Source organism: Conger conger, chromosome 2, assembly GCF_963514075.1.
Source record: "Conger conger chromosome 2, fConCon1.1, whole genome shotgun sequence".
In the NCBI taxonomy this organism is placed as follows: domain Eukaryota; kingdom Metazoa; phylum Chordata; class Actinopteri; order Anguilliformes; family Congridae; genus Conger; species Conger conger.
In genome coordinates this window covers 27774032-27800281 of record NC_083761.1, presented here as the reverse complement: position 1 = coordinate 27800281, position 26250 = coordinate 27774032, and the positions used below count along the sequence as shown (strand labels likewise).

Sequence of the window (26250 nt, the reverse complement as noted above, 5' to 3'; positions counted from 1 at the left end):
GAAAATAAAGGAATCATCCCGGCCCTATCCATTCCATTGTGCCGGTGTTTCAAACGAGTGACGAATCTAACATTCCCAATGCACAGACACGTCGCACACAATAGCGATAGCTTAATGGACAACTGCAGTATGAAATATTTAATATAAACAATAAAACAAAACTTCTTTACATAGTGCAACAACAAAGATCAAATCTGTTTAACGACATCCTTTCCCTCCTCCCTTAAATAAACCACAGATTTTGTTGGTTTACTAACTGTGTTCTGTACAAGCTTGTGCCACGTTACGCTACGGTGCATTTTGTTCAAAATCCGTTCCCTGTAATTTCTCGGTATGGGGACTGCTGAAGAGCTGTCTTTACATGGAGCGCTGAAGTGTTCTAAGTAGGACAACCGAGACCAATATAGTTTTCTCCTCTTCTTTGAAACGTATTCGCGATTCTCCCTGTAGCACAGAAGAAGCAGAAAAGGTCAGGAGACTTTGTATGGGAGCTTAAGCGTGCAATATGCTGAAGAAGCAGCCCGTTTACTGCGCGCAAATGAAATAATGGGAGAGAAATGAGAAGGAAAACAAAAGCGAAGCGAGTTCTCGATCACGAAAATGATGAAGAAGAGGAAGAAGACCAAAACCAAGATGAAATCGACGTAAGAACATTAAACAGCAAGGTCTTATGTGTATATAACTGTGTTTCTCTTTTGCCTTTTGTTGTCGTTGCGGTTTTGTAATTCTGTGAAAACGGGTGTTTGTCGCACAAATAAATTACAATTACACCAAACAACTGTCTTACAGCACGGGTTGCAGAAAAGAAGGAAACAAATGTACCCTGCCAAAGAGAAAGCAGACGAAAATTCATCATCCACTGCCGGCCTCCAGAAGTTGAAAATGAGGGTTTGGACTTATTATTATTATATTTGAATACCAACGTTTTTGAGAGGGAGCAAACACGTCTGGGCAGCTAATTGTATATGCTCTACGTGCATCATTCTGAAACGTGTCTAAAACTGGAATATGCTACGACCATTTCTAGTTAATTGTTATGCCAAATATGCGTTCAAAAACAAGGCATGGCATAATAATGTAAATTAATAAAGCAGTATGTAGCATGGCTGTTTTGGTTCATTAGATCAGCTTGAAAGAACAATAGGGTAAAGCATGGTAAATAGATCGAGATCACCAGACGGCTCGTCTTCTGAATATGGAAATATGTAGAATAGCTGCTAAACATCCCTAACCATGAATGTGCCTCCCCGTTAATTAATCCACAAACGCATATGTTTCAAATGTTAGGAAGGGCTGTTGTTATTGTAGCTACTGTATATTGAATCCGGGCTACAATTTTACGGTTTGGTTACTTTGCTCGAAGTTGGGAACTTTGGTATGGCCACCGTACGCTCCTGACGACTCGGTCTGTAATTTAAAGTTCACCATATAAGCTAAAATAACCACTACTTGTATTACTCTACTACAGGCATGCCACTATCTGAGCAGCATTATCGTTCTTTTGTGAAACATACATTTATGTGCACCAATTCATGATGCTGCTCTAATCAATATAGACGTAATGCATAACAATGTGTGGTAGCAGAAGCTAACCGATGATATAGCAACCTCAGACTTTGGTTTGTAGTAAACAAAGTCCCGAACTATCAACTGTATACAGTTCTCATTATATATTACAATCTTTGTAGATGAGGGATATAGTATTCTAGGACATTGTGGTATTTCAACTTCATAAATAGAATAGGCAGCTGAGTAAGAAATTAGTGCATTCGTTTTGATGCAGGAGTCCATTTAGTATTCTGTAATCGTTGGCACTTGGGTGTAAGCAACAGAAACATATAAACATACATTATTCTTTGGAGCACAAGGCCAAAATGTACCCTGTACCATACCCCCATACAAATGGCTCAGTTAGCCTTCTTCCAACCAAGCATTTTAAAATTACTATTCCCAAGCAGTAAGTTGTGCTATACATTTGCTGCTTGTGGTTCATAAACACCAATTGTACAAAGCTGTGATATCCCAAATACCTCAGGATGTGTGCACAATTATACTCAAGCTTCCTTTCAGTGGTTGGAGGTACTCCTATCACAAATCAGTGTTGTTGCACATCCCTCATTAATGTGTGGTTTGAGGAAGAGGGTATCTATCTGGTACTATGCAAATGATGCAGAATGCACTCAACAGACAATGTTTTGGTGTACACCCCTTCAAACAGTGGTCTGACAGGGATACAGAGATTAGAGATATGACTGTCCCTTTCAGAAACTGTATGAAACAGTTCATAGTGCAAAGCATGCACATATATTTTGCTACAGCAGGAAACTCCAAAATGCAGAACAACAGTATGGCTTTTTAAGTATTGTGCAGTATGGCATTTTAAGTGCACACTCATGCTAACACATTATTTTTGGTGTTTTATTTTAAGAGGCTATAGAGCATAAATTCACATTTATCTTGAGTGCAATTTGGAAAAATGTGATGTTAATTCACAGACTTTTAAAAGTGCATTTTCCCAGTTACAGCTTCAAAGATAATGACTAAAAATAACAGCTAGAAGCATACACTTGCCAGACTATAACTGTAAAGCTAATCAAGGAGGGATCAGAAAATAGCATAGCCTCACTGCGTGAGTATGTGCTGTTGTTTTTATTTAATTAGGCCAAAAACTAAATCCACTTGAAAACTTGTTGTTTCATAATGGCCCTCAAAATGTGCAATTTTAACGGTGCATTGGTTTTTTAAAACAAAACCTTGGAGTACTTTGGAGTTGACCCATCAGCATACCATGTCATTTTGCAGGTGTTAAATGCGCTGTGAAACAGATGAGCACATTCTAATTAAGACACAATAAGTCTTGTGCAAGAACATTTAGTATTCTTATCATACATTTCTCTTTTTTTGAATGAAGGCCTCAAACGAGTGTGCCATGTTAGATTAAAAAAACACACCAGACTTCAGACAACTTCAGACATATCCGGTATAATACAGTATATACAGTACTGTAGGTGGGTTCGGTCAGATAGATGGGCAATGGGATTAACAAGGACAAGGGACCACAGATACTTAATTCGGTTGACCGTGGTTCCTTTGTTTTTGGAAAAACATAAGTGGCAGACTTGTATTCATTCATATTTGATCTGCAACGCCGAGTTTGAAAGCTGCCATGCACTGCAATGACTTGTATGACCGTTTGGGACCACTCATAAACGTTGTTCCTGCTTAAGAAAAAAATCTAAATAAGAGAAAATTGGTGAATGCACCAAGTTCTCTTATATCATTTGTTTTTAAGAGATTTATGCAATTTAAGAACAAATCTGTCTGAACAAGTGGTTCTTTCATGAGGCCCATCATTATTTGAATGACTTCATTTGAATAGTACTTCATTGTTGGAGAAAGGTTTGAAAATTAAATTTAGGTTTTTAATTACATTTTGTGTTTTATAAGGATGTATTTACAGTATAGTGATATATTGACAATATTTGCAGTATCATTCAAATTAAAAATAGTTTTTCTTTCTGGAAGCAAACTGGTGTGGGTTTTAAGGGCACAAATGTCAGAGGGAAAGGTTTTTAGCAGTCTTTCAGATGCTGCCCCTTAGCCCACTGCTCATGCATTTCTTGATTACCTCAGTGCTCCTTGGCTACCAGTGTCTCATCATGGCTGTTCTCCCACCGTACTTGATAAATAAATAATAATTTATTAAACACTTTTATCCAAACGACTTACAGAGTAAGTAGGGGACAATCTCTCGTGGAGCAATGCGGGGTTAAGGGCTTGCTCAAGGGCCCAACAGCTGTGCAGATTTTATCGTGGCTATACCAGAGCTTGAACCGCCAACCTTCTCATGTACCTCAGCCACAAGGCTACAGACTGTCCCCTATTGGTAATGCCCTAGCATCTATGAAGAGGTAGAAAAGAGTATTGAGTAAAGGGATGCCCAGACATCTCCTCGAGACCAGGGACCAGCAGGTACACAATGAGCCAGATAACAGTCTGTGTCTGTCATCTTGGTCCTCGCAGGCATTTGAATTGGACAGTCCCATGGGAGAGCAGTACACTGACAGTGACTCGACTCCTGAGGTAAGGCCTTGAATTTACTCTTAAATTGGCTTGGGGTTTGTGATGGAATTTATCTTATATTTACTGGACAATATTGACAGACAGCCCTCTCACTGTTGTTGCAGGAATCGGACTACCTGCAGTCACGCTCAAAGGCGGAGTTAATTGCTATGGTGCTGTGCATGCAAAGGGAGATGGAGAGTTTGAAGGAGCAAATTCGGTGCCTTACAGGTAAGTCGTGGGACTTGGGTCTGACTTGACACAAGGCACATGTATTGCAGTGTTAGATTACTCTCACACAGTTTGATGAGTTAATAAATTGCCAAAATTGAAAGCAAAACCATGTTTATTTAATTGCAAGTCAAAGGTAAAGACATGCTGATAGATACAAACCTCCATAACACTGTAGCATTGCATTGCTATAGAAACTTACTGGGGCTCTTCAGTTGAATGTTTCCTCTCACAAATGTTTCAGGAGATTACTGGGTTTATATCAGTTCACAGATTGCAATTCAGAGCCCAGGCATTTTGCTTTAAAATGTAAAAAAATGTTCAAATCATAGATGACTCCTTACCGTCCAATGACAGCTTGTGGGAAGCTGGCCAGGAACTTAGAAACCCTGATTGAAAGGACCCAGGTGTGGTCCAGTGGCAACAGCAAGACTCCATCTCCCAGCATGCCTGGTGTACCACTGGAGGGGGATGCCCTCATTCCTGGTCTGCTGGCATCCCCGGCTGTGCTGAATGGGCAGTATGCTATGTCCCGGGATCGCCAACCTGAGCAGCCAGAGGATTCCCAGAGGAATGGCCTCTTCACTGAGGTATGCCCCACTTAAAGTTTGTGAAGAATCTATAGGGCCAAGGGGCTCCAGTTACGTTGAGTAGCAGTTGGATATCTGAACGTCTGATGGACTCCCAGATTTTTGGACACTGTTGTGTCCTTGCTCTTGCTCACTTGACTGACATGCCAAAAACATATTGAGAAAATAAGTAAAGCTAATTACATATTATATTTATGCTGTCCATTTCAGTTACAACATCATTTTCAAGTGGTGAAAAGACATGCCGTAGTTAACCCCTTAATTTTACCACCTTTTTCCTTGAAACAAGCTTGAAAATGACATATGCAAAATAACATATTTACTATTCTTGAACCCTTTTCACTACAGACATAATCCTGGTCTCTTCTAAAAGGTAACCCTTTGTGGGTTGTTCTCTTAAGAGTCAGAATTACTCCATATATTACTAAAATGAAGTTACAGAAGCTCACAGTGTAAGTGGAAGGTTTTTCTCACTGGATACAGACTATTGTGGCCGGTGCGCTTACATTATATTACAAGACATTTAGCAGACGCTCTTATCCAGAGCGACGTACAACGAAGTGCAGATCAAACACAGTACAAGTGCGAAGAGGACCTGAGAGGACAGTATGGTTCCGGGTCCTAGTATGACTATACAGATACAATTGGAACCCTTATCGGAAGCTTAGAAACACAATGGAGCCACAGTCACAGTACTGGACAAATCCCCTTTCAAATTTGACGACAATATCACCAAGAATTATACATAGTTTTTTCTAAGCTATGTCTAGGCAGTCTTCCAAAAAGGAAATTTGGAGACTCCAAAAGGACAGATGGAAACTAAATTATATTTTGGGTCTTATGAGGTGCAAAATACAGCATTTTGTCTACTAAACTTTTTATTCTGAAAATGCCTGTCACCCTCCTCCTACCTCTCTGTCTCAATCTCCCTCTTCTTGCGTTCTCCTCTACAGCAACAGGTCAAGAAGAACAGAAGTACAATAAGCACAGTGATACCACCTTGTATGCTAATATATTCATTTGAGGTCCATTGATTGAAGTTTTTGTTGAATACTCAACCCCCCATCAACAAGTCAAACACATTCCACAAATTCAAAATCTTTATTCAAAAGCAGGCTGGCTCCTTATTTATAAGCATACTGAATGATAAAATATTTAGAGAATGTATTTAGATACTTTTTTTTACATTGTGTTCCAGAGAGCCAATACAAAACATTCATATGTACAAGTACTTTTGTAGAACTATGCGAAAGTGATAGAGACAACAATGATAGTTCTGTCGGGTTTTGGGGGACAGAAGAACCAGTCGCAGACTCAGGGGTATGAGAATACATTAAGACACAGACATCAGAGGGAAAGACGAGTGCAAGAGACATGATAATGAAAAATAATAAATTCACAAGAATAACAAATAAACTAACTGACAGAAATCAGGATCGTGACAAATTCCTCCAGAGATATTTTAAGTAAACAGTGGACATTCTATCAATGTTTCTCCAAGTTTTTAGAATTAGAAACTGTTATGCATTTGGTTCACTGGACCCTTGCTTTGAAAAGGGCTCTGACATTACCTTATTTTTTGTAGTATGTGGATTTCCAAAATGCAGAGAAGGCAAGGTCCCCTGATACTTGTTTGCCACCCACATGCAGCATTGTTGTTGCTACCGCAATAGCATCTTAAAATAGGTTATACAGATGGAACCATGAATGCTTTCAAACACCTGTTACCACAGTGACTTAAAATTGCACTGTGAGAAAAGGAATCAAAATTCCCTCACCGGCCCAGACTTAACAGTTTCTCCTCGTTTAGCCAGTAGTTATTATTATTATGGCTAGTCTTTTTCATGTTGACGACTGGGAGTGCTCTGACCCCTTCACCTGTTGTCCTCAGTTCATCACTCCAGAACTACTGGAGCGCTGTAACACTGGCACCACAGCCCAGAAGTTGACCAATGACCTGCTGCGCGGGCTCTACGAGAGGGAGTGCCTGGCCTCACACTCCATCTCTGGCATTGTCTACAACAAGAGGGGTCAGCCGAAGCCTGCTCTACCTGCAGATGAAGTTCAGGCCATCCTGAGTATGGGGCTCTCTAATCTTTTTATACACGCTTCGCCCATAGTGACACAGAAAAACCTGGTGTATTTGGATTCTGCTGCCCAAAATGTCAGATGTTATAAATTTTTGCTAGGAATGTGCTCATTTAATCGAATAACCGAATATCTGAACGGGGGTGAGTGTTTATTTACATGTTGAGTAAAACACATATTTGAAAAATGTGGTTAATTAGGTTCGTATTCTTTTATTTTACACAAGGAGACACCATGTCCAAGCTTAGTCTTGAGCACTTGAACTCTCCCTCAGTGTTCCTGGCTGGCTAAGAGACAGCATCTTCAATGGCAGTTTCAAGCAGGTTAATTTTATTTTAATCTAGCTTTGGTGTTTACCTTTTTGTGAGTTTAGTATTATAAGGTTCTATCTGGATTGAGTGCAGTTCTGAGAATTGAGCATCAAGTTTTTACATTCCAGCTGGCAAAACTATTAAAGAACTTTTATAAAATGAACTTATGTAGTTTATTTAATCTTTTTGCTCAACAAGTTTAGCAGCCCAGATGTAACATATCAAAACCATAGGACAAATGGGACTCTTCAAGATGGTCAAAAGGTAGATAGAACCTTATAATTGATCAATCCTAAACTCCGCTGAAACTTGCTACACAATGAGTTAATATATAAGACAAGAGATACTCTTTCCCAGTAGGTAGCTTGGGTTACTTGGTGAGCGAAAGCCAGAATCGTCATGTCTAGAGGGGTGGATATCTGGCTTGAGAGCCGTTTTGACATACAGAGACTAACATCATATCTTGATAAACCCAATCTACGCTACGTCCAAGTCATCTAGTAAAGCTTGCATTGTAGCTGGTTTTTCACCTGAAAGCCAAGACGTCATTTCAACACAAAAAAAAGTTTAGTGGATAACATTATAGTTCTACCTTAATGTTACTTTGTTCACTTTGCATTTCCTCCAAGTTGTTATTTTTATTCACTATTGAAATGTATGTTTTCATCATCAAAGCACTTTGGGATTGGAGGCCCAATTGAGGAGTTCAACTGCATAATGTAAGGCTGCCGAAAATAAAGTCTATTATTTTTGGGGGGAGCTGGCTTACTGGTATATGTAGCGCCATCTTCAAGGAATGTTTTGACCAAGGTTGCTAAAGTTTCTTTGTGACATAGCTCAGTTGTGAGTGAAAACTCGATACATTTTATTGATTTATTTTCTTAAAGTATAATTTGTCTGAAATGACACTATTCAACAAATAATGTGATATTTGATTATATGAAAATTAATCGTAATTATGAATGTATCACGTATACAGGGTCTGACTGTTTTACTGTGAGAAACCCTCAGTTCCAATGGAGAACTGGAATCATTTGGTCTTAATTGTAAGATTATATTCTCAGGGATTCATTATACAAAAAATGCATTCAGTTACAATTACATGCTTTTACTCGATTCTGCCCTCTCGGAACTCTCCTTCTCTTCACTTCTCCTGGGTCTTGCTGTGGCTCTCCTGTGTATCTCTGCTGCTTTCAACCTAAATCTGCCCTCTCTTTTCGAGGATCTGCCCCTCACTGCTCTCACTACCTGGGTGTATTGATCATCCTCATTCCCTCCTGTGCTGTAACAACATATTACAAATTTAGTAACTTATGAGACCAGTTTGAATAAGCCCATATCAAGCCTGAGTCATTTTAGTTCATTTCTTCTTAGACTTAGTCTAAGATGTATTGTTTTGACTGAATCTGATGGAGATGTGGAGTAAAATATCGAAATAGCTATCAAATAAAACTATACAATTTCAGAGGAGATAGCGAAAACAATATCAATGAGCCAGCATGATGGATTGCTGCGCAAGTAGTTTCAACGCGGTGCGTAGCAGCCATTAGCATTAGGGAGTGTTAGCTAGCTATCATTATTTGCGATTTAGATATACTTTGTATATTTGATAAATATTAAACCCAAAAAATCTTTGGGAAAAATAAAACCTCAGACATAGTTAAGCAATTTTAACAAAAATATAATTTTAACAACCTAAAATTTGTGTTTATGTTTAATGGTTAACAGTGGTCATGATAACAGGATTCTGTGTGAGGCAAAATGCAGGGGAAATATATGCTGCATTCTATAAAGGAAGATATTCCGAGGTCTTTTTTTTTTTTTAAAGGTTACATCAGCCGATGACCTAGACTTGAATCACAGAAAAATAAATACTCCTGTTTCTTTGAGCCAATCGTCATTGACTTTTTGTTTATTGATCATAATATTTACATCGCTATTGGTAACATTGCAAGATTCAAGGGAAAGCAAAATGTCACACACTAGCTAGGCTAAGACATTCATAATTGCTTACAAAATGAAACTATGAATGGCAACTACTTAAAAGAGGCATATTAGCCTGTGTGGCAAAAATTTGTTTTGATCAGAATGCCCACACGTTGTTTGTAGCCTCTTTCATCAAGTTATTTCATTCTGCTTTTGTAACAAGTGTCAGAATACAATTATGAATGGCATACATTATGTTTTTGTTGCGAGTTGACATATTATGGCAAAACAGTTATTTACTCTATATCAGAATGCAAGTGAATTAGTAAAATGCAGATTTTGAATTGTCCAGCTGCTGCATTCAAAGGTACAACAATCCATGGCCGAGTGTGACCACTGGTTAATTGTTTTTCTGATGTCTGCCAAATTTTTGCTTTTTGTTTTTGTATCTTAAAAAAATCATTAGAATATCCGAACAGGGAAATTATCTCTGATACCCTATTTTTTTGCGAAATAATTAAGTCAAGAAACCACAGCTTCTATGGTGTGCTTATCCTACCTAGTTTACTTTTGGTAAGATTAGTTGTTTAAGATGAATGAGTTATTGAATTGAACGGACTGATAATGATTCCAGAGTTTTAGGCATTTTAGGCACATCCAGGTCATCAGACTTTTGGGTCTAAGTGGTGCTTGCTTTCAACTTGGTAAAGATGCAAACAAAATTATATTTTCACTTCTTATTAAGAAGGATCACTTCATGCTTTGTTAGGTGAAATCCAGAAATGAAATGGAAATCTTCTTTCCTGCCAGTTTCCTTCCTTCCACATTCGACAAGCATTTACATGTCTTCGAATCTAAATATGGGACGGTAACACTTTTCTAATACTTCCCTACACTACATGTGTTGCAATCTTCTAGCCAGCAACCACAACAGAGATGGCTACTGCAGAAAATAAGGTATTTCACTTTTTTGTGAAAATATAAATGGGTATAGTGACAAATGTTGCAGGTATGACTTATGAAAATCAGAAGCTGAGACCTAAAGATTAAACGTGACGTAAATCTATGCAAGTGGAAAGGATCATAGATTTGCTCAGTGCTTGTGTGTCTTGTGAATCTCTTCCCAGGAACGGTGCAGTACTTCTTCCCCGGCAAGACAGATGCAGAGATCAAGGGCTACATCCGGCAGAAGCTGCAAAACGAGGCCAAGAGGCTGCGGAGGAAGCCGCAGCTGTCGGTGAAGGTGGAGGCTCATGTGGAGCCCACGGGGACTGAGGGTGTGTACACACCCTGCTGAAAAAATCAGCTCAAGCTAGGTTTTGAAACAGCTGGTAGCTGGTTGACCAGTTCGGACCAGCTCCCAACTCGACATGGTTTAGCTGGTTGACCAGTTCAGACCAGCTCCCAGCTTGACATGGATTGATCAGCTCAAGCTAGCTTTTGAAGCTCACCAGCACTAGCTGGTTGACCAGCTCATACCCAGCTAGACCAGCTAATGACCAACTCAATTTTGAAGCTTGTCAAGCTGGCATAGCTAAATTTTACAGCAGGGTGTAGAACTGGTGACTCCGCCTGCCCTGGAATAAGCCACACTCATCCCTGCCTCTCATCCCCTACCAAGCAGGTGCTTGGAGGAATACAAACACACCTGATAATGACAAAATTACAATGTTACAACTGGCACCAGGTCTCTACCAATAGGGTTATTGCAGTGTTACGTTCGACTTAACATAGAAGGAAAATATTTCCTACCCCTGTCCAGACCTTTAAGGTTTTAGACTGGCTCTGAAATTCTTAAGAGTACAATTTCCTGCTTGAGGGTTGGATGAAAAACGTGACATTTTATTTTGGAGCATAACTCCAACTATTACTTGATCAGGCCTAGTTTCAGCTCGGTTCAATGTAGACATGAGCTATCACCTAGTCCTCTGGCTGAGTTAAGTGCAGTCAGCAATAGGTATACATATGAACTCTGTTCCTTTGCAAAGATTAGTTCCATTTTTTATTTTTATATATAGAAGATTAGAGCGTGGGTGAGATATGTGACCGTGCAATAGCAACTCAGTGATGTGATCATTACTTACACAATTTTTGATGTATTTCAGATTTGACGTTGTACTTTCATGGTCTCTATGAACTAAGCCTAGCTTTTGTTTCTTAGTTTTTGTAAACAATATCCTGATCTTACAAATTAAAAAATATTTTGCTTTTCACAGACAGTGTCTCCTATTTCTGTAAAACTTGCTCTAGTCTTCAGTCTGGAACAACAGCCAATTTCTAGAGAATGGTCCAATTGGCATGTAACCACCTCATTATACACTTACTGAGCACTTTATTTGGAACATATTATGTTCACCTACATATTCATGTGATTATCTAATCAGCCAATTGTGTGGCAGCAGTGCAATCTATACAGTTTGGGCAGAAACACGTTGTTACTGAGAGAGGTCGGAGGAGAATGGCCAGACTGGTCAAAGCTGACAGGAAGGTTACAGTAATGCAAATAACTACACATTACAACAGTGATATGCAGAAGAGCATCTCTGAACACAAAAAGCATCAAACCTCTAAGTGGCTACGCTACAGCAGCAGAAGACTTAATAAGTCTAAAGAATATGTCTAATAAATGCCTAAAATGCTCACTGAGTGTACATTGTACATTTTTCATTTAACTTCTTCTCAGTTTCTGAGGTGAAAGGAGCAGGAACCTTACTGGGTAATTCACTAGTGCCAATTGTATTGTGTTTTTCACAACACATCTAGTGCATCTTTACGATACGTCTGTGAGAGACTCAGTCACAAGCAGTAAAACTGTTACTTTTACAGAATACACATTCAGCAAATGACTTGCACAGCTGTGGAAATTACACCATGCTGGTTTTAAGTCCATAACACTGAGCACTGGAACCCACAAAATCTGTGCTATGTGACCCCAGTGATTTGATGAGCTAACGCTGTAAAATGGATTAGAAGAGTAGTATCCGGGTGGGTTTCCCTATAATGTTGGATTTTAGGATTAACAAGTGTGTATTCGAGGTTCTTAAAGGCATTCTATGCTGGATTTCTTTGCTTAATACATACACCCCCATGTGTACCATCCAAAAGACTCCTATGTTCTCAACCCCACCTACACCCCGAAGAAGATGGAAGCTCACTCACCAATGAAATAACTACAGTGGCAAGAAAAAATAAGTTAACCTTTTAGAATTACCTGCATTTATGTATACATTCTTCAAATATTCATCGAAGTTACAATAATGAACAAACAATCTGTTTGAACTAATAACATAGAAATTATTTTTATTTTCCATATTGAATACATCATTCAAACATTCATAATACAGGTTGGAAAAAGTATATGAACCCCTAGGCTAATGTGAAAGCTAATTGGAGTCTGGGGTTAGCAAACCTGGAGTCAAAGACTGGAGGTGTGGGTTAGAGCTACTTTCACTTATAAAAAACACTCAAACATTTTTAGTTTGCTATTTGCTATACAATCAAGAATTGTTGATTTGCATAAAGCAGGAAAAGGTTACAAAGTAATCTCAAAGAGTTTTGCTATTCATCAATCCACAGTTAGACAAATTGTCCATAAATGGAGACAATATAGTACTCTGGATGTAATAGTAACAGCGAAAGGCTTGAAGGAATCATTGGAGCTCTGTTCATGAGTCTACCATGTGCAACATGTGAACAGGCATGGTGTGTGCTCTTCGAAAATGCATCTCTGCGCACCTGAAATTTGCCAAAGAACACCTTGACAGTCCACAATGCTACAGGGGAAAATGCTTTGTGGACTGATGAAACTAAGGTTGAATTGTTCCGAGAAGAACATGCAGCACTACGTTTAGGCACCACATACCAACATGAAACCATCATCTCTAAGGTGAAGTATGGGGGAGGAAACATCATGCTTTGTGACTGCTTTGCTGCCTAGACAGCTCGCCATTATCATGAGGGAAATTAATAAGCAAGTTTATCAAGGTATTCTATCGGATAATATCAGGGTGGCTGTCCTATAGATGAAACTCAGCAGAAGTTGGGTGATGTAGCAGTACAATGACCCTGAACATCAAAGTAAATATACTACAGAATGGGTTCAAAAAAAGAAAATGTGGCTTTTGGAATGACCTTGTCAGAGCCCAGACCATAACCCAATAGCGATGCTGTGGAAAGACCTCCAGAGCTTTTCACACCAGACATCCCAAGAATATGGCTGAGCTGAAGCACTTTTGCAAGGATGAATGGTTGAAAATTTCTCCTGAATGTTGTGCAGGTCTGATCTGCAGCTACCGGGAGCATTTGTTTGAGGTTATTGCTGCCAAAGGAGGGTTCACTTTTTCCACCAACACTGTGAATATTTCATGAGAGTGTTCAATAAAGACATGACATATTATAATTGCTTGTATGTTATTAGCTTCTGTACATTGTGTTTGTCTATATATGTGACTTAGATGAAGATCAGATCACATTTTATGACCAATTAATGCAAAAAAACACATTCACATTATTTTTCTTGCCACTGCAGTTTAGTAATATGTGCATTCATACCAGTTAGGCAGTTGAAAGTATGCCAAAATGCTTAGCCAACATATCCAATAGCAAAAACCATATAAAGCAAAGTTTGGGGGTAGCTCATTTTAACTAAACGCTACTGGTGATGGAATAGACCTACACTAGCCATGGGTAACGCATCACCAGTTTCAGTCTGCTCTAGTGGTCCTGGAAGCATGGCACACTTCTTTAACCCCATCCACACTGTTAAGACGTCGAAGTTAGTCAAACCAACCAAATTAGTGTTGTGTTCATATATCTACCTCTTATTTGCAAATCAGGGCAATAAAACAGTAGGTTCCTCCATGCAATATGAACACCTTACCACATGGACCGAGTCTGAGATTTAGACAAAGGCATATTCTAACAATCCTTGATACCATTTCTCTACATCAAAAAACATGTTCCAATATGTACTTCCCTCTAGGGTCTTTCAGCAAACTTATCCCTGGTTATGGGTATGCACTTTGTTGTACGTCGTTCTGGATAAGAGCGTCTGCCAAATGCCAATAATGTAATGTAATGTAAAAAAAAAATATATACAATTCAGAAGTTGCATGAATAAACGCTTCTTTTTTTGTCCTCACTTTTATTCCACGTCCGGCCAAAATACTTGTTAGGAAATACTGGTAACTACGACTGTTTTCTGACTAAGGTTGTAATCCGTTCTTTGGCATACTCTCATATATGTGAATATACATGAAGTTTAATTTTCTTTACATTTAGTATCAAAATGGTACAATAGGTAAGAGTAAATCCCTTCCTATCATTGAAAAAGGCTCACTGACATGTTGACTCACACTCTGCCTTTGTTTATAGTCCTTACATTCGGGTTTCGAAGTGTACATTTTGTTGGCCGTCACTGTATCAAACCATTGTAAACTGTACAAGAATTCAATCTCTAATTGAAAATTGGTTCTAATTGCCACAGCCAATGATGTGGGGGGATCATATTGTTTGTGTCGCTGCCCAAATTGCACTCCAGACAAGCGATCACTGAACCTCTGGATATTATTGCTTATTATTCAAGTGAAAACTACATATCTAATTATAAAACCATACCAGTTTGTTATCGCAAAAAGAAAATTAGCTGTAGTTAGCTTGACAAATTTACAAATATCAACTTACAATAAAATATAGGCAATATGCACATAGTAGCGATTACACAAGCGTTGTGCTTCTGGTGGATATTTGTACATTCGGGAAGCTAACTAGTAATAGCTCATTTGCTTGTTGTTGGTATTGTTTTCTAAGTGGATAAGCAATAGTATACAGTTTCAGTGATGTTTGTCTGGAGTGCAATTTGGGCAGCTACACGTTCCTTTAATCTCTTTACTTGTTCAATCATCCGTGTTTGGTTAAACCTTTATTTCTCTCAAACTGGAAGTTACAGTTGCATCGTTTGTGGTGGAATATCATTGTCACGTTTCATGTTTGTCACGTCATGTTTCATGTTTAGTCATTGTCTTAGTTACATTATTGTCATGTCACGTATTATGTTAGTCTAGTCTTGCCATGTTGTTATGCTTTATTTCTTGTTACATTAAATTTTCATGTCATGTTACGTTTCATGTTTAGTTGTTACGATTTAATTGTTAGTCTTCTCATGTCACATTTGTTTCATGTTATGTTGTTCTGTTCATTGATTAGCATACACTTTTTTGTGTCTTTCTGCAAACCTTGCATTCATGCTTTCTCTCTCTCCCTTTCTGTCACTCACGCTTCCCTAATTGTTTCAATTTCCCTTGTCTTCTTACTAATCTACTAACGCTAGATCAGGATTGGGTAATACTAACATTCTAACCATGTGTTCATGTTTACCTTATGTTTCTTGTGCATGTCATTTACTAATTTACTAACGCTAGGGCAGGATAGGTTTATTACTAACGATTACTAATTATCTTGTTAACTTGTCAATCCTCCACACCTGATTCTGCTCTCAATCTAATTGTCTGCACCTGTACCTGCATATAAGCTCAGTTCCATGTCTTGGTGAAATTGTTGCCTCCTGTTTGTCAGTTCACTCTTTAGTGTTTTTGTCAAGCCATTGTCTGCCCGTTATGATCCAAGCCTGTTTATTGACCAAAGATTATTGACTTCTGTTTTGTTGACCATTGCCTGCCTGTACCTCAACTTTGCCTGCTGTCTTTGTGCTTTTGCCCCGCGGAGCAGACTTCGGTCTTGACTCTTGCGCCGTCATCGACCCTGAGCCCGCCTACCGTCCGCCTGTACTTCTGCCCCGCTGACAGCTTTCCTGGCTACTGGACTTTTTGCATGGTGTACTGATTACAAGACTGCTTTCTCCCTCAGTACTGTACTTTGGTTTTGGCTGGATTTTACGTGTAAGAACCTTGCTTGTTTTTTGACTACGCTCACTGGACATTCCCTGAATAAAGCCCTGACGGGACTTTATTACATCCCTATTGTCTGAGTCGTGCATTTTGGGTCCAACCCCCCATGCACCCGTCTCAATCATATCTTGGTTATATAGCTAGCTAATTACGTAGCCAAAAAATTTCCTTGCTCACAATATAGTTGGTTAGCTAAAGTGACAAAAAATATAAATGGTGTTGTGTAGCACACCAAATCAAAATCTCAAAGTCACCTGTTCGGCAAACATTTTCTTTCGGGAACACTACGAAAAAATGGCAGGCTCTGTTGCGTTTATCACTGTCTGCTTTCCAAAACAGCGCACGAGAGCAATGAACTGTGTATATTTTGCGTTATATTCATAGACTGTGGGAAGCTTAAACAGTTTTGGGGTCTGAGGTTGTTTGTTGTTGCAATCCTCTCTTGACTGTTAGGAGTCCGAAATTTCCCATTGTACCTTTAATAGGAAAAATAGCTTTTCTGATCATTCTTGTGTCTGGACAAGCAGATGTTTTGTGTTTGGGGACACTTGAGGACATATGGGTGCAGGTTTGGGCAAACATGTGGAATTTGAATGCCTGTCGATTTTGTACACAAGTTGACATCAATTTTGTGCAGAAATATAGCATAGTTCTGGGTTGGTCCTTGACTTTGAGATATACATTGCTAAACTATGAAAACACGAACTTTTGTGTAAACTGTATGTACATGCTCTGACATAAATCTGTTCTGTCTCAAGTGTCGTGGTACAAGTCTCTTCTTTAATTTAAGTCTTCAGCCATGTGTGTGCAGTAAATAGTTTTTGAGGTATTGACACTTTTATAGGTCTAGTAGAAAATAGGTGGAAATTGCCCTCTACGGGCGTAAAAGTGCAAAGGGTTAACATAACCATGCATACAAAAACACATCAATTCATAGTTGATTTTTTAAAATCAGATATCTCGTGGAACATCAGGGAGTCTTTTGGATTTCAGCATGAAAAAAAAGCCCTGGAAATATGTGGTAGAATCTCCTGGGAATATGTGATAGTATAGTGCAGGAAGTCTCTGCTATCATGGCCAACCAGCTAACATACATAACTGAATTTAGTTTGCTAATAACAGCAGTTACCTAATGTTAACAAACATTAGCCAGCCACTTGGTTAGCCACCTATCTCGCAAACCCAGCTGACCACTGTTGTAGCCAATCCATCCAAACCTCCTTTTGCCAATCAACACTGAAAAATGTAGTGCTTAATATGTCAGAGCATATCGCACTTTTGCACTGGCATGGTTTTCCTCCTACCTCTCTGGTCGTTCCGACCAGGTGACTTGGAGGGGCTCAGTCTCTGACCCTCACCCCCTACAAACTGGAATCCCACAAGGCTCAGTTCTTGGTCCTCTCCTCTTCTCTCTATACACCATGTCTCTATACACCATATCTGACCTGCCTACCACTGTCAGGACAGCAGAATCCCTCCCCCTATTTCGATGCAGACTAAAAACACACCTTTTCAAACCGTACCTTAGTCCTACCTCCTGATCCACCCCCCCTTTTCTGATATCCCTATCCCTCTTGTCTAACCCCCCAAAAAATAAATAATAATGATAATAACAAAAAATAAAAATTGCACTTATGATGACTGTATGTTTAGAACAGCACTTCATATGTATTTTACTAGTTATGGAAGCGATGCTTTAACTTGTGGAAGAACCTATGCACTTATGCAACCTATGCTTTGGATGAAAAGTGTCCGCCAAATTACTAAAATGTAAATGTAAAATATCATGTTATGATTAAACTAACCATTTTGAATTTGAGTGTCTTTTTTCAGTACATACATACAGTACATAGTAAAAGAAAATATACCATGAATAATAGTTTAAATAATTATGGAAAATTACCAACCTCTGAAGTGGTCTACTGGATTAATGTGGACCCTGATTGCAACATTTATTCTCCAACATTACTGCACCTTTGGTATGATTCTCTGAAGTGTAGACATAGCAATTTAGCCTATTCTTCACTGCGCAGGGGTGGCAATGTTTTGGGCTGAATAATGCTATTATACAGGTGCTTCAATTTGTTTAATTAATGGGACACAAGTTGATAATCAGTTGCTTATTAAAGACATTTAATTGGACTAAAAGTTAGCAATGTGACATTCCATGGTGAAAATTGCAGCTTAACCCCCCCAATCACTATGGTTACAGGATATACAGTTTGAGAACATTAGAACTCACGGTTTCTAATTTATAGTTTCTAATTCTAAAACGTGCTACATCGATTGACTGTCCATTTTTTTATTTCTCTGGGGGAATTATCATTTTTGTCCATTTTGCCATACTTGTACATATTAATGCTATTATCTATGTTTTGTATAGGCTCTCTGGAACAGGATGAGGCCACATACAAGCTTCTCTGACCAGTATCAGTAATGCAGTTGCAAAGCAAATGTGTTACCCCCATCCGTGTGTAAGAAAATACAATATAACTTCTGCTCAGCAAAGAACTGGCTATGGGCATGTTATTGAAGTGACGAATAGCTAATGACATTACATGTATAGTTTTTAGGTTTACAGAAAACAACACGTACTTAATTTGCCTGTGTAACGAAACTGTACCATTTTCAATACACACGCTGAGACTGTTGCACTTGTTCCATGAGATTTTATGTCAAAAAGGTTGACGTTTTACAACAAAAAAATATTCTGTTTTGTTGATTCTTTTTCTAAATAGAGCACTTTCTTTGGAGGACTACCAAGGAATCTCTCGTCTGAGGGAATATTTCAGAGGAAATAGGCTACATGAACAATACTGAACTATGATGCTACTACACCTTTTAGGATATTGCAGGCTGTGATTGTAAGCATGCATCAACAGCATTATTGTATGTGCTGCCAAGAGGTTCCTTGCTGTTAACAATCAATCTTTGAAACAGCTGGTAGCTGGTTAACCAGCTCCTACCCAGCTAGGCCAGCTCAGTTTTCAATCTGGCGGAGCAGGCATAGCTATATTTTGCAGAAGTGTAGTAATAGACCTTTAGCTGCAATTGCCCTGGTTGAGATGTTAAAAGAACGCAGGACCAAATTTGAGAGGGCTCCCTGGGCTGCAGTCCATTTACAGCCAGTTTCCAGAGTATTCTCACATGCCAGTTCTCAAATTAACCATGAGGACAACATCCTTCAGCCTCTGACCTTTGACCCCCACAGCAGGAAAGCATGTGGGTATTCATGCTTCACTATATAATTATTCACCAATGCCCTGCAGAGTATTGGCCCAGGAAATGTGGTTTTTATTATTTTAGTTCAGAACATTTGTTTAAAACCTTGCAAAACAACCAAAGGTTTAATTGTGTAAACTGTGCACGTGTGATGGCACTTAAGAATACAGTCACCAGTTTGTTAAGTTTTGAGACTATATTGTTTCATCCCTTGACCATGCATTGATTTTAATGTGAGTTGTTGCACCAGATAAAAATGTTCTGATCTAATGAAAGCATGTTTCAAGTTGCTTTCATCAAAAATAAATCACTGTTTAATGTGTACAAAAACAGGGCTCTCAGCTACTTTTTATTGCTTTGAATGTTGACACATTGGGTTTGATTCCTGATATGAATGCACAGTGAGCTTGCTAATTCCCACCTGCAGAACACTCTAGAATGTCGCAAAGTTCACCTCATGTGTTAATCTGTTCAGTGATACAGCTCTGCCAGGCCAACAGCCAGTTAGTTCCTTAGGTATCCTTCATCCTTGCCAACTTGCAAGTCCACAAACTTGTGAGGTAAACATGATAGTTGCAAACATGAGGCCCAGGGCATAATATGGTTTGTCCACTTAAGAAAACAGGTTCCTTGTTTGAGTCAACCCTGCTTCCAATTGCTCATAATGTTGGAAGATATCTGAGTTTGAAGGAACTTGATCAACAAGAAGCTACTATTTTTCTTTATGTATTCATTATGAGTAGACGCGCAATTCATAGATAATTTAAAATGAAGCCGTTTATGTTTCCATTGCATTAACAATTTCGCATTACTCTATATCAGTGCCATGAGATACACCCACTGAGCACTTTATTAGGTATTTATTAGACTTATTGGTCTTCTGCTGTTGTAGCCTATCTACTTAAGAGGTGTATAGAGATGATTTTCTGCATACCATTATTGTGTGGTTATTGGCTTTACTGTCATGTTCATGTCAGCTTTGATCAGCCTGGCCCTTGTCCTCTGACCTCTCTCATTAACAACGCATTTTTGCCCACAGAACTGCTGCTCTCTGGATGTTTTTTGTTTTTTGCACCATTCTCTGCAAACCACCCTGTCTGGCACCAACAATAATTCCACGGTCAAAGTCACTTAGATCACATTTCTTCCCCATTCTGACATTTGGTCTGAACAGTTGAACCTCTTGACCATGTCTGCATGCTTTTATACATTTAGTTGCTGCTACATTATTCACTGATTAAATATTTGCATTAACAAGCTGGTCTACAGGTCTACCCAATAGTCCTCAGTGAGTGTATGAATTTTTTTAATGGTTCATGTGTTTCTGTTATGTTGGTTGTCATTCACTGGGACATATAGTGCATGTAATGAGATTATTAATTTTAGGTTAAAATATTTGAATGATTTATATTCATTTTATCAGTTGGGGGTTAGTACAGGACAGACAGATCAACTGTCGGACTCCATTTTACATGCTAGACACAGCAGCTAACAAAAAGCGGGATATTAAATGAATTCAGAAAAAATATAAAATGGTCCTATAATTTGTGTTGCTGAGTATTATATTAAGCTTTCATATGACGAATATTAATATTTAAGTTATAGTACATTTCATTATCTTTGAAAGCATCTTTATTTTACAGATTTTTTTAAACGTGCCTAAGGCTGGTACAGTACTTTATCGTTAATTTGGTTCTTAGCCATATCATAATTTTGCACGGTATCACCAATCCAGATATTACTTGCTCAATTCAAATTTTATTTGCAAACCACGATTTTCTTCTATTAAATATGCATCACAAATAATTGACATTTATAACGAAAGTTCAAATGCCAACTTCAGCACCATATTCCTGATTCAAATGGAACAGTGTACTCAGCTGTATGTCTAAAACATTGCTGAAATCTTTTTATTTATTCATCATTTATTCAGTCATTACACTTAAAATAAATAGAATTTTACATTATGTAATGTCACATAATGTGCATGAGCTAGGTAGGTTGTTTTATTATGGTTCAATTCAAAATATGTACAGTGGCTTCATAAAATGAAAAAGTAGACAGACCCATTGACGTTTTGCACACACTCAAAGTGAAAACATGTTTGTTTGTTTTTGCTAATTTATTAAAAATCAAATACTGAAATCTCATTTATTTTTATATTCAGACCCTTAATACAGTACTTTGTAGAAGACGCTGTAAACAAATGATACAGAAATAAAATAAAAAACACTGTGATTGTGGAAATATGCCCATACAACAATCAAATAACAAGACAAACACTTTGGGCCTTTTCCCTGTGCCTACTTCGAGTGGGATGACACTGATTGTGGGAATATATAATTCCAAACAACCAACCAACAGATGTTTTATGAGGTTTAAGTCTCGGCTTTGGCTGGGACAGTCAGAGACTTGTCAGAGACTTGTCCCGAAGCCACTCCAGCATTGTCTTGGCAGTATTCTTCTGGTCATTGTCGTGCTGAAAGGTGAACCTTGGCCCCAGTCTGAGGTTGCGTGCACTCTGGAGAAGGACCTCTCTGGCTGCATTCATCCTTTCCTCAATTCTGACTGGTCTCCCTGTCCCTGCCGCTGAGAAGCACCCCCATAGCATGATGCTGCCACCACCATGCTTCACCATATGGATGGTATTAGCCAGGTGATGAGCAGACCCTTTACTGTGGCACTCTAAATTGTGGTCAGGTGCATCCTGTTTGCTTTAATTATCCTTGGGATGAGTCTACAATTGTATTGGAGTCAATTGAATTGATTGGACTTAGCTTAGAAAAGCATGTCAGGACAAAAACCAAGCCATGAAGTCCTCTGTAGACCTCCACAGTAAAATTGTGGTGAGGCATAGATCAGGGCAATTGTATAAAATAATTTGTAAAGCTTTGAGTTGTCCCAGGAGCACAGTGGCCTCAATAATTGTGAAATGGAAGAAGTTTGGAACCAACAGGAGTCTTCTTAGAGTTAGCAGTTTGGCCAAACTGAGTTACCACGCAAGATTGGCCTTGGTAAAGGAGGTTACCAAGAAATCAACAGTCACTTTAACAGAGCTTTGGAAGTCCTCTGCAGAGATGGGAGAACCTGCCAGAAGGATGACCATCTCAGCAGTAATCAGGCCTTTATGTTAGAGTGGCTAGATGAAGGCCACTTTTGAGTAAATATAACCTTATTTAAAGGACTCTGAAAACATGAGAAGAAGATTATCTGGTCTGGCAGAACTCCAAGCTGAATGAATGCAGCCAAATACCGAGAGGTCTTTGAGGAAAACCTGCTCCAGAATGCACACAACCTCAGACTGGGGCGATGGTTTACCTTTCAGTATGACAATGATCTGAAGAATACTGCCAAGACAATGCTGGAGTGGCTTCAGTACAAGTCTATGACTCTCCTTGAGTGGCCCAGCCAAAGCCCAGACCAGCCCATAGAACATCTGTGGGGAGACCTGAAGATGGCAGTTCACAGACGCTTTCCATCCAATCTGATTGAGCTTGAAAGGACCTGCCAGGAAGAATGGGTTAAACTGTGCATGAACCTAGGTGTGCAGAGCTTGTGGAGACTTACCCAAGAAGACTCAAAGCTGTAATTGCTGCCAAAGGCACTTCTACAATGTACTGAATTAAGGGCCTGAATACTTATATACATGTGAGATGTCAGTTTTTAATACATTTGCAATAATTTCTAAAAGCATGTTTTTACTTTGTCATTGTGAGTTAGTGAGTGCAGATTAATGGGCAAAAATGGCAATTTTATCAATTAAATTTGACACAAAAAAGTATGCAGTGAAGGGATCTACTGCTACTTCCTGAAGCCACGGTAATTCACAAAAAAAGAAGTATTCTGTGTGTCTATGTATCTTTTCATACATATTAACAAAATGTAATTTGTTTTAACGTTACAGTTTTTTGCTCTTGTCATTTCTCATCTTGTTTATTTTTATATATTTTTATATGTAAGCATGCATGAAATATGCATGAAAACTGGCATCTTGAACAGCCCCCATGAAAAATACAGGCAAATCTTAGTCCTCTCCTGGATTAATAAAAGATAAACAAATAAGATTAAACCAGGCACAGACCATTACATATAACCATGGCGTGCATAGAAGGCACATTACTGGTGATTGCTACTTTAAGGTCTGGCTAATCATGAGAGTATATGTTCCAAAGCTATCACAAAATTCAGTTCACTAATTTGCTGTTCATGTAATTATTCAACAAATTAGTCAAGTTTGAATGAAATCTATAAACTAAGTTTTGCAACACAAGGGCTTGTTTACTCTATCTTCTTACATATAGACAATCATGCAGGAAACCAAGTTCCCTGCTGTAGCAGCTGGAACTCCTTTTACAGAACAGGAAGAAACACAAATTGTGTTGATTTGCTAGTGATAAATGGTGTCTGGTTCTCAGCAATTCCAGACACGGCTCCCACTTCATCAGCATCCCGACCGTACTAATCATGTAACAATATTCTGACGTGTTATGATGGTAGTGCAATGGCACGTTGAATCTGTGGGGTTATGGCAACAGTGTGAAATGTAGTGGCTTGATTGAGGTTGCTCTGCTGATTAAGTTGGACAATCAGATTTCAGATTTCACTATGTAGACTGCCACACAAAACAGCCTGCTGAGGGTTGAGCACTGCATTGGTGCAACTCAAAGTGCAAAGTTCAGGAACAAATTTACGCAATCTAACTCCTGTGTACTAATAAAGGTGAGATAACCAAAAGCAGACAAAAAGAGAATAAACTAATACACAACAGAAACCAAGATTCCCTGAAAACATGCCATTTTGCACTGTAAGGTTCAATAGTAACAATGTAAATGTAAAACATACAGAATTGTAGCAAACTTGGCAGGAAAAGGACATAAGTGAAAATCTGATTGTCTCTGTTAGGAAACTGAGATTTGGTCATCTCAGTCTCTAGACTTAAATCCCATCAAAAGCCTGTGGTCTGAACTGAAGAGCACACTACTTTACACATGTTGGGAAATAAAGCTCATGTCAATAACTGTATTATCTTTTAGTTTACAGTAGCTTTCGGGCATATTTATCAAGGGTGCCAAAAATTCTGGACCTTACTGTATATGGCAAATATGTTAACCTGGAAGCACTGTACCACCTACGAATACTTCAGGAATGAGGATAGTTTGGAACTGTCAATTTATGAACTGAATCCTTCTTCTATATAAATATTACATTTGCTGCAATATATTGTTAATAGTTGAGCTTATTGGAACACATAATGTTCATATTTGGTAGCATATTTGTAAAGGTACACAATTCACATCAGCTGTACCTTTATGAAACCCACCCCCCCCACCAAAACCCACACCCACAGTTGTCCCTACACACCACAGACGTGCATTTAAAATACAATCCACACGTGTTCTGTGACCCACATACAGCCAATAGACAGGTCTACAGGTGCCCAAGACAAGATGGACAGGCCAGGGTTTTCTCTCTCCCTCTGCTGGGCCAAGCAAGGCACACAATAGCACACACAGCCAGAGCATAGAGCAGCCACACATGTACACACACACTGACAAATGCACACACAAACACACGTGCGCTCAGCAGGGTGCTCCCCTGCTTATTTTAAAAGAGGCAGGGAGGGAAATTGAAATTAGATATCCCCTGCCGAGGTTTAATATATTATTTATAATGATGCCCCGATGGATGGCTTCGGTAAAAGAACACATCCCCACATGAGCATACCCACTGCACTGCCCGCCCATGGCCCACGCAACATTAAATCATCATTCATCCTGCCCTCTCTGTCACTGAGGAGGAAAGAAGAAAGGCTCAACTGATCCCAGCGCATTCCGAGACAGCACTTATTGATACTTAAAACCCACAGTTTGGGTATCGCGTTTGACAGCCAGATCGCTGGAGCCCTACATGGGTGACATACACTATTAAACCTGAGCTACATGTTGAGTTCTGGCTACTCTTTCCTGAAACACAGACCACCCTCTCTCACATGTGTAGCCTTTTGTGAAGTGTGAACAGGCAAAGAGACCACCCAGCCAAAGAAGACTGCCAGGCTCCATTGTGTCGACATAGTGCGCGACAAAACATTTAATGATTGAAATAAGAGACGTTTGCTAGTGTGTCTCGATGGGAATATGAAATGGAAAGGTTCATATATTGGTTGATATGCATCACTTACTGAAATTACCTTATGGTTTCTCAGATTAGTCTTTTGTAGACATAGGGCCATTATCAGGCGTGTGTGTGGGGGGTGTTTGAGTACTTTTTCCCAAAGTGCCCAATATGCCCCTTTGAATTTAAAATTTAAAATTGAACTAATATAAATATTCCTATTAATGTATTAATTCTCATGCATTAATTTTGGTAAAATGTTATTAGGCAGACATGTATATCAGCTTGTTAATGCAAATACAGTGGGCAAATATGTATATAAATATGCACAAAGATTGCTGTAAACTAAAAAAAAGAATATAGTTATTGACATAAGATTTATTTTCCAACATGTGTAAAGTAGTGTGCTTTATTTATTAAAAAACAGGTTCCACAATTATTGGTACCCCTGGTTTAATACTTTGTGCAAACACCTCTGGCAAAAATGACGTATATGAGTCTTTTCCTATAATTTGCGTTAATGTTAGAGAACACATTTGAAGGGATTTTTGACCATTCCTACATGCAGAACTTTTCAGAATCATTGATATCCTTGGGATGCACAGTTCAGCCACGGCACTTTCATGGTGTTTAAGTCTGGAGACTGAGATGGCCATTGTAGAACATAGTTGTTTTTTCTCTGAGTAGATTTCCATGTATTTTTGGAGTCCTGCTGGACAATCTACCTACGACCAAGTCTCAGCTTCCTAGCAGAGGCAATCACATTTTCTGCCAAGATTTACTAGTACTTTGTTGAATTAATTC

General features: G+C 38.8%; 1 protein-coding gene across 1 annotated transcript; it reads left to right on the top strand.

Annotated features, from left to right (window-relative positions):
• The first annotated feature begins 95 nt into the window (after positions 1-95).
• On the top strand, positions 96-11421 carry si:ch211-194k22.8 (uncharacterized). Its single transcript, XM_061232907.1, has 7 exons — positions 96-644; positions 790-888; positions 4024-4083; positions 4188-4293; positions 4651-4883; positions 6775-6961; positions 10336-11421. The coding sequence occupies exons 1-7, from the start codon at positions 558-560 to the stop codon at positions 10503-10505; spliced, it is 942 nt and encodes a 313-aa protein (XP_061088891.1). The 5' UTR covers positions 96-557; the 3' UTR covers positions 10506-11421.
• The last annotated feature ends 14829 nt before the right edge of the window (positions 11422-26250 follow it).